This window comes from Cucurbita pepo, chromosome LG12 (assembly GCF_002806865.2).
Source record: "Cucurbita pepo subsp. pepo cultivar mu-cu-16 chromosome LG12, ASM280686v2, whole genome shotgun sequence".
Lineage (NCBI taxonomy): Eukaryota > Viridiplantae > Streptophyta > Magnoliopsida > Cucurbitales > Cucurbitaceae > Cucurbita > Cucurbita pepo.
Window position 1 is genome coordinate 6,113,836 of NC_036649.1, and position 10,059 is coordinate 6,123,894.

A 10,059-nucleotide genomic window follows, 5' to 3' on the forward strand; every position below is an offset into this window, starting at 1 on the left:
TAAAGCTCAAAAAGTGGTCAAATCATTGCTGCTTGATGTGTTGTCTTACAAGAATGTGGAAAAAGAAACTCACTTGAATCGTTCACGACCATAAGAATTCTGTAGATGAATATTGGTTCATCCATCCAGGCCTTGACTACTTCATTTTCCCTGTATAATAATCAACCCATCACGTCATATTGTCTTCCTAATTAATTACCAATGAAAATTGAGATATGTAATGGAATCAAATTTGAATTAATTCCCCTAGTAGCCCATGTCATCCATTGCTGGCATTCTACTTGGAAGCTTGTTCTTATCATTTGGATCTTCCACTATAGCTGCCTCGGCTGTTGTCAACAGCATTGAGATGCTGAAAATTCAAGAAAATCAAACATTCAAATAGTGCACTTAGAAGTGGATAAAACATTTGGTAGTTTGTTTTCTGGTGCAAGGTTTCAAAGGACTTCCTAGAGAATGAAATAAACTATGTTTGGCAACTTTTGACAAAGGGCATGGGATGAAATATTCACCTGGCAGCATCCACTAAAGCAGTTCTCACAACTTTCAGAGGATCTACAATTCCAGCCTTCACCATGTCAACATATACACCTGTTTTGCACAAACACTTCCCACTTAAGTAGCTGTAAAACCATTGACATCTATTGCCGGAGGAAACGAGAAACTCCCACTCGAAAACTAAATGTCATGAGTAAAAGTCGAGTAGTCCTATGTTAAGTAGTCAACCTTTTGCAGCGTCATAACCCAAGTTACGATCATCCTGTTCGAGTAATTTTCCAAGAACCAAAGCTCCATCATATCCAGCATTTGAGACTATTGTAAATGTGGGTGCCTGAAGAAAACCAAATCTTTGATTTAAGAAAACAAGAGGTCAAGATGGGACCCGAAAAGTAGTGCTGAGAACTCAAAAGAAACAAACAAACCCTGAGAGCGTGTTGCACTATTTCTATTCCTCTTTTCTGGTCGGCATTTTGAGCTTGGAGATCATCCAGAACCTTCGTAGCATGCAAAAGGGCAGCTCCACCACCTAATGATAGTGATTATCCACCAACTGCCCAGAAATACTTTCAACAATATGTTGTCCAGTTCAAAAAAGGTTTACCTGGCACAATTCCTTCCTCCACAGCTGCTCTTGTGGCATTCACGGCATCTGTGACTCTGTCTTTCCTCTCCCCAACTTCTGCCTCGCTTACCCCACCTACCTGCAAGAGAGCTGCATTGTTTATGAAGGCATACAAAATTCTTTCAGAACAGTATAAAGGCAAACACTCTACCTTGAAGACTGCTACACCACCAGAGAGTTTTGACAATCTTTCCTGAGCTTTTTCCTTGTCAAACATTGCAGTACTCCTGTCAATGGTTGTCCTCAACTGCAAAGCAATCAGTATACAGTATTTAATAGGAATTCATAAATAGGTGCTATACTTTTATACATGTTCCCATGGTCTCTAAGAAAACTTCAACTTCTATTAAGCTATAATCTCCCTTTCAGCCTCAAGAGAGAGAGTTTTAAAAAGCAAACTTAGCTGAAACAAACCTGCTCACATCTTTCTTCAATTAGTTTCTTGTCACCACCTCCGTGAAGAATGATTGTATCATCAAGAGAGACAGTAACCTAAGCAGCAGTTAACAATGTGCATGAAGCAAGCATTAAACAAAAAAACAAAGGTTAGAAAAATGAGCGCCATAATAAACTGGGCGTGAACCTTTTTTGCAGTACCAAGCATCTCTACTTGCACTTTGTCAAGAGTTAAACCACGTTCATCGGTGATTACCTGTTGTTCAGTTTAAATGTAATTAAACTATCATACAAAATGTTGAGACAATGACCTAAGATTAGAGCACTTCGTATCACCTCTCCTCCCGTCAGAATAGCAAGATCGTCCAAATTTGCTTTTCTGTTGTCCCCAAAACCAGGAGCTTTGATGGCACAAACCTGAGAGAAGAAGTTTTCTAAGGAGGTATTTGAACTATAATGTTGTGTTATTGATGATAGGACCACAATCTATGGTAAATATTCTGCAAGGGACTTAAGTTCTCCTCCACAAGTCATATGCCCTCTTATATCCGAAAGAACTAAAAGGCACTCAGTATCACAGATTTAAAACATAATGTTCCATTAATTCACTCACAAAGATCTTTTTGAAACTCACTCAAGAAAGCAAGTCATTAGAGACATTTTGCAGTTGACAGAAGCACGCTAGCCAACAATAAGTTATTTTCTCGGATTTCATTAGTAATAAGCCATTTGAGTTAACAATATAAGTCACAAGCAACCTGGGATGTATACAGCTTTAGAATGGAAACTATTTTAAATATTTTTTGAGATAGCTTTCACAAGAAGAGTTGATGATAACCAAAAGAATATTCACAATTATATCTACTACTATGTCTACTTAAATTGCTCAATTTTTTTGGAAAGAAACTTAATCTTTCATTGCACTTACATCAGCATGCACATTCATCCAATAGTGAAAAAAAAAAAAAAACGGTAAAGATAAGCTAGAATGCCANTTGAGCCGCTCCCGACGATCACGAACTGGACCAACCAACTCTTAAAAAAGAAATAAACCATATAACAAGCAATCACCTTCAAGCCAGCATGATGCTTGTTAAGTATTAGCATGGCAAGTGCATCACTCTCAACATCCTCAGCTACAACAAGGAGTGACCTCTTCTTCTGCTCAGAGAATGAACTTATCATATTTAGGCTCAGGCATATTATTCACTCAACATTGCACATAAAAAAAAAAAAAAAAAAAAAAAAGGTAAAAAGTAAAATTAAACTGATACCTCTACTGCAAGTTCAAGTACTCTGAGGATTAAATTCATATCTGAAATCTTCTTTTCATGTATGAGGATGAGAGGGTTTTCTAGGTCCTGCACATTTAGATGCATTATAGTTCCATATTAAATTTTTAATACAAGAGATAACTTTGAAAACTTACGTGCAACACACTGCAATATTGTCACAAGGTCACACACAAACATATGAAGTTTACAAAGGAGCACATATGCAACAAGGTACTTTATGATATTTTCTCATATTCAGGCATCAGCAAGCATCAGTCATATTATTAGAGCACTAAACACCTAAAGGTTTTAACTATGACAAAAGGAATCCAAACTTACACACTTCTGGGTCTTTTGATCGTTAATAAAATAAGGAGAAATAAAACCCCTGCCTAGCTTCATTCCTTCCACCACTTCCAGTTCATCCTCCAGAGTATTTCCATCCTGCAGAGATATAGAAGTTAGTATACTCGAGTATTCATAAGTTCAATTATCATATTATACAAAAGCAAGTGGGGAAAGAATGCTCACAGAAACAGTAATCACTCCTTCCCTTCCAACTTTCTCCATTGCCCTTGCTATCAATTCTCCAATCTCACGTTCACCATTTGCAGAAATAGTGGCAACCTGCTCATAAATAACAAATGACCAAATGGAAAATAAAGAGTTAACAAAACGTAGAAAAGATTGTATCAAATCTAGGATAAAAAAGACGAATAACAAATAATAAGCAGAAATAAAAAAAAAATATATTTTATATCTATATTAAAAAACTGCTGATCCAGATGAAAAATTTACGTTTATTATTACAACCAAAAGAAAAAATGTGACAACTGCTCTAGGATCAATACACTCATGCTTAAAAACTCAAGAAAGAATACAAATAAGGAGGTCCTAAATCCAAACTGAATACTTCAGATGTGTGTACTAAAAAATGTATAAAGCACTATTCCAATTTAGAAGACAACAATTACAAACTATTAAGATCTAAATACAAGCTAGTCGTCAAATCTAATGAATCCAACTTCAAACATTAGAAAGCAGCTTTCCTCTTGAACCCTGTTACCTGAGTAATTTCTTCTGGGGTACTTATCATCAATGCTTTGCTTTTCAACTCAGAGATAACAGCATCAACTGCTGTTTTGATACCAATGCGTAAATCCATCACACTAACACCTGCAGCTATTGACTTGCAACCTTCGGTGAGAATGGCCTGAGTCAGAACAGTTGCACAAGTTGTACCTACAACAAGATACGCAATTCATTCAAGAACCTTCAATGTGCTTGTCCAAGTTCAAAAGTAGTGCTCCAAGTTCAAGATACGCTATGCAACTCTTATATGGCTAAATCTTGACAAGTGAACAAACAACACAGCCCAACACACCATCAAAATGGCATGCAAACATGCATGATTTCCAAAAATAATGAGTATATAAGGAGCAAGCACATAACTGAGTGGCGAAAATGTTACGACCCAAGTCCCATCTATGATCATAAGTTCAATTTAAATATTTTATTGAAGAAAGCACAGTGATACTTCTTTATTTGTTTGATTTCAATCCAAATGCAAAAATGCTAATGTCCTGATCTCAATACAGCTTGAACTTCTCAATATAGATAATCTTAGTAATAAAAAGATAATATATATAAATATAAAGGAAATTAAGATTAAATGAAGAAAATACCATCTCCAGCGGCAGTGTTTGTGGCACTCGCAACTTGCTTTACTAGATCTGCCCCAACATTTTTAGCCTTGTCCTTGAATTGGATACTTTTGGCTACAGTAACGCCATCCTTTGTGACTTTCGGGCTGCCGTGACTTTTATCAATAATTACATTGCGACCCTAATTTCATTAACCACAATGAGAAAGAAGCAAGAACTATTAATTAGTTACAGTCCCCATTTAAGTTCGAATAGCCGTCTAAGAATGTGTAAACATCAGAATGAAAAATGCAGGAGTTCTTTCCACCATTACAAATTTCGACATTCCAACCAAGTGAACTATCAGAAAAACCGCCAAAGTCAAATGACCAGTCAGGTCCAATACCTTTGGTCCCATTGTCACTTTAACCGCTTCAGCAATCTCTGAGACACCTTGGAGCATAGCTGCACGAGCCCCATTCCCAAAATTGATATCCTTCGCCGCATAACTTCTGCTGCTCGTTACCCTGCTACATACCTTCAAATCCAAAGCAAACCAAATTTAGTTTAAGAAAATCAATCCACATCACTCCGTACTCATCAAAACCAAAAACAAAAATCAAAATCCGCAGCTGTTCTAATTGAACAACCCAAACCGATCAGCTTCAATGACCATATCTCAAGTTTAATACATCATTCACGAAAAATATTACAAACACGTTCATTTCTTCATATTACAAGAAATGCGCGCGCAAATCAAAATACAGTCCTCAAACATTTAAATAAAAAGAGGGAAAATTCAAAGCTAGCTGAACTTGGCTAAATCAACATACTACAATAGACAACAAAAGTGAATTTCCTTTTCCAGTTTCATCCTCAGTGTAACAAATTCAGCAATCAGCACCTGAGTACTATGAAAGATTCAAACGTGGACAAATGCAACGAATAATAGATCTTAATTCTTCTTACGAGTTTTCTCGACGTTGAGGAAGCTAATCTGGAAACTACTCGATACATCGCCGGTAATGGCCACAGAGTCCAGATAGAGAGAGAGAGAGAGAGAGAGAGAGAGAGAGAGAGAGAGAGACGCCTTCCCCTTCCGCTTTCGGCTCCTGAGGGTTTAAGCAGAGGTTTTGAAGAAAACGTCAATGGTACGGTAATGAGTATGCTAATTCGACGGTTCAGATTCGCGCTCATTTTAAAATAACCGTAGAGGATTAAATCCGGGAAAAGTTTCTCGAATCAGAGCCCAATATTGAGGCCCATCTTTTTTGGCAATCAAAATGGGCCTGTGGGCCTGAAGTTGGGGAGTCTACATAGTAAAAGCCCATGAAAAATATCCTCTTTGATTATAAATATAATTTTTTAAATAATTAAGTTTGTAAAAGTGAATGTAAATAAAATACATACTCTCAAAAAAAAAAAAAAAATTTGTAAATATGTGGTTTTTTTTAAACTTAATTAACTATAGTCCTAATATAATATACTTATAAATAAATATAGCCGACGTGGAAAATTCAAACTTTTAATATTTTAGTCGAACGTATATATTTAAAATTATATTAAAATTGATTCGTAGTTATAATTATTAATATGGGTGCCCAAAAGATCCAATGACCTAAAATACTCGATCAACCTAACCCAAGTTTTGGGTTAAATTATTTAACTTATAGGTTGGGTTTAGAACTAGACTAGGTTAAACTTAACCGATTCGAGTTTATTAATTTTTGAAAATATATGTTTATAATTATGTATACATATATTTATTTTATTTTCATGTAATTTCATAATTACTTTTTTATTTTTTATTTTCGGACAACTCTCTAAAAAATATTATTTTAAAGGTATTTTTTTAACATAAACTTAATTAAATTAATTATTTAATAAATGTCGAATTTTTTTTATAAAAGATACATTTGATTATATGTTGAAATAGTTTTATTTACAAAAATACAATAATCATTATTAATCAATTAAAAAAAAAGAAATTAAAAGTCAAAAAATGAAATTAACAAACAAATGAGCGGAAGACATAATAATAAAAATAAAAATAAAAAGAAAAAAGAAAAGAAAAGAAAAAAATCAATATAAAAACAAGAAACTTAAAATTCCCTCTCTTTTCGTCATCGTCTCAAAATTCAAACAATCCATTTCCAGATCTTCACTCTGAAGTCCACCTTACACTCTGCATTATCCACCGCCGCAGCAACCGCCGTCTTCTTCTTCGCCATCGGAACGCCCGCCGTAATTCCGTCGCAAAGAACTCTAAGTCCAACCTTCGGCATTTTCAACCATCCCATTTTCACCTTCACTTTCGTCTCCACCTTAATCTCCAACGGCAATCCGGCTTTGCTCTTAATCGCCGCCTTCAATGAATCGACCGGCTCGCCTTCGATCTCTCCACCACTGCTTATCGCTGTCACCTTCATCGCCGTGATGTTTCTCTTCTCGTGCACGAACTCAGGGAACGATCCGTCGCCGAGATCGACGCCGTTCGACGAGATGGCGACGGAAATTGGACTGTAAATGAACTTGACTTTCTTGTTAGGGTTTGTAGCGGCGAGATTTAGGTCGAATTTGGAATTGAGTTGAGAATTGGGCGTAAATTTGAAGGAATCGATTTTGAGAGCTGTGACAGAGAAGGACGGGCGGTGTGGACGGTAAATTAGGTATACGACGGTGGAGGCAACGGCGATGAGGACGATTACGGTGACGATGATCGCTGTCAGCCAGATGCAGATTGAGCAACAAGTGGAGCGGCGGCGATTGTGAGGCTGAGGACGGAAGGTGGGGCGGGAAGCGCCGTAGAGTTGGGATTTGGTGGATGGGAAGGGCGGCGCGTTGGCCGTCGGGTTAATATTGTCGTCGGAATTGGAATTGGCATTGGCACTGGCTTTCTTACCGGCGGCGTTCGGGTGGACTCTGTCCGCCATGGCCGTAGCAGAGGAAGCGGAGAAGAAACCGTCAAAAGGGTAAGAGAAGAAAGGGAAAATGAGTGTTGAATTTGGAAATCGGAAGGGATTTTTAAGATGATGAATGCTTTGGTTTCAAGGAAGAACTTCCTTTCTTTTTCTTTAATAAAAAAATAAAAATAAAAATATAATAAATAGAGAAAAAGATATTTGTAGGAGGAAAATATTTGAATAAATACATTTTTAGTACTGTAAGTCGAATAAGAGAATTTGAAACCCGAACACAAAACAACTAGTACATATCAATTACTGATAGATACGCTCACACCTATAAGTAGTTTGAAATTTAGTAGTGGTAAATTAGCTCGGGACTGAAATTTAGATTTATTTTTATATCTATAATTAACGTTTTCGTAATAATCTCTAAGATGTCTAACTATAATTAGATTGTGAAGTAGCTTATTGTTTTCTAGGAACATATATTTTTAGTTCCGGAAATACTTTAGAGGATACCGAGACAGGTATGTCTTTTTAAACTAATTTTGGTAATATTTTACCATAATTACTTCAATTAATTAATTAATTATATATATATATATATATTGAATGGAAATAAAAATATTATAAAATTTGTAACGAATTTAGGGGATGGGATGGGGTAGGTGTGAGGAAGGACAGGAAGGTGAAACAATGGAATCAAAGACCAGGACTTGACAACAATTCACAAATCTCCAATCTAATTTCTCACGCCCTTCTTAAGCGCGTGGAACTCATTGTTGGTCCTTTTTTCTTCTTTTTTTTGGCGAATTATAAATTTAATTATTGAATATGGTTTAAAAAATTTAATTCTCTCTAGAATTGAGTATAGTTTATGTAATTGAGACACGTAACGTTAAATTAATAAAAATATCGCTGAATTTTTAAAAAAATATTGACGTTCAAAATTTTTAATAATACTTTAAATTAAAAATATATATTACAGATAGATTTAAATAAAAATCTTTAACATTCTATTTTAAACTTTAATTTTAAAAAAAAAAAAATTAATAAAATGTTACTTTTAAAATTTTATGACAATAAAAATATTTTTTAAACAAAATATATTTTCATCTAAAACTAACCCTAAAATTTTTTTTTAAGTTTTGAAAATTTAAGAATAATTTTTAGACAAAATATGAAGATATTTTTATTAGATTTGTGGCGTGAATCCAACGCGCGAAGAGGTGGGTAGAATTTTGCTTTAGCTCCTCACCTTCTCCGACTGCTATCTTCCTCTTATTGTTTGGTGGCAGCAACCATCCGCACGTGTGAATCTAACCCCCAGTATGAAGCTAAATCCCTAAGCTTCCCATCGTACGTGTCATAATCATCTACAACCAATCCCAAACAATAGGAAACTGCAGTCTTCAATCATCACCCTTCAATTATAATCCTACGGCTATATCACATCCCACAAAACTACACCCACATCTAATCTTCAATTTTTATTCAATTTCAAATATTAGCTTTGCATTATTAAATAATAATTCAGACATAATTACATTTTTTAATTTAATTTTGTATCCTAAGTTTTAAAGTGTTAAAAATATTGTAATTGATTTTCTAAATTGCACATAAAAATTAAAATTTTAATATTGTACTATCGTACTAATTTTAATTTTACGTTGAGTAGATTCGTTAATTTTTAAAATTATTGAATACGTTAAACATCTGGTAGACTCAAAATTAAAAATTTATGAACCTATTACACTTAAAAATTAATTAATTATTTTTTTTACACTTTTTAAAATATATTTTTAGTTATACCTGCAACAATTTAATTATTACAATTCTATATTTCTTCAACTCTAATACATAATGATTCGTTAATCCCGTTAATTTTGGTAAATAATAAATCATGGTGACATGAGGGATTTTAATACAATTTTAACGGTAACTAAATGTAAAAAAAACACTAGGTCATTACACTTTTTAACCTTCCTTTCCTAAATTGTTACGTGTCAAGACTCAATAATTAAATTACTATGGAATCTAAAAGCATAGAACAAATCGTATTTAATTATTTTTTTCAAAAGAGACAAACAGAGACATTTTGTTCATTCTTCAACAATTTCTGGTTTACATAGAACTTCTTGACCGGATTCGATTTCTTTATGAATGGGATAATTATTCATCTGTTTCTCATGTGAAAAAGTATTTTGAAAATCGATTTGATTCGATCTGTGTGACCATAATTATTTTTTTACCATAAATGATAGACCAATCACGAGCATCACTTACTATGGGTAGGCCCACAGATTATAAATAATAAAGTAACAATAATTAAATTTACTTATAAGGTAATAAGTGCACTATTTAATGTTCAATAATTGTTCAATTCTTATTTCAACCAACGTAAAAGAACCTCCATAATTGTTTCCAAAATTATTCAGACCAGTCACAAATAATAAATTTACACTTAAAAAATAAATATTAATTAATATTATTTAAATAATCAAAATTCTGAAATTTTATAAATAAATCAATTTAAATTTACTTTCAAATTATAATATTTATTTAAACAAGGAATAAGAAAAATATTGAATTAAATAAATTGTAGCAGCGCTTTCTTTTGTCAACCTAACTAATTTATTTATTTATTTATATATTTCAATATTTATTTAAGAAAAATAATTTGATATATATTTTTTTAATTTTTATTTAAGTGATTT

General features: G+C 33.7%; 1 protein-coding gene across 1 annotated transcript; it reads right to left on the reverse strand.

Moving 5' to 3' along the window:
- LOC111806851 (chaperonin CPN60-like 2, mitochondrial) lies at window positions 1-7,448 on the reverse strand. The gene is made up of 19 exons (XM_023692351.1): window positions 6,614-7,448; window positions 5,530-5,548; window positions 5,406-5,497; window positions 4,843-4,974; window positions 4,479-4,638; window positions 3,860-4,035; window positions 3,325-3,420; window positions 3,133-3,237; window positions 2,794-2,880; window positions 2,591-2,680; window positions 1,856-1,936; window positions 1,707-1,775; window positions 1,538-1,615; window positions 1,275-1,370; window positions 1,103-1,202; window positions 924-1,027; window positions 727-832; window positions 513-591; window positions 1-352 (listed from the first exon to the last, which is right to left on the reverse strand). Exons 1-19 carry the CDS (start codon window positions 7,367-7,369, stop codon window positions 247-249), a joined length of 2,532 nt encoding a protein of 843 aa, XP_023548119.1. The 5' UTR covers window positions 7,370-7,448; the 3' UTR covers window positions 1-246.
- Window positions 7,449-10,059: the final 2,611 nt, after the last annotated feature.

What these genes read in the sequence shown, in the direction of transcription:
- LOC111806851 (XM_023692351.1), bottom strand. Translation starts at nt 7,369, where the DNA reads ATGGCGGACAGAGTCCACCCGAACGCCGCCGGTAAGAAAGCCAGTGCC. An exon ending in ATCAAAAGACCCAGAAGTGT is followed by an intron (nt 2,881 to 3,132) that starts GTAAGTTTGGAT and finishes CTAAATGTGCAG; the next exon opens with GACCTAGAAAACCCTCTCAT. An exon ending in GCTTTAGTGGATGCTGCCAG is followed by an intron (nt 353 to 512) that starts GTGAATATTTCA and finishes TTGAATTTTCAG; the next exon opens with CATCTCAATGCTGTTGACAA.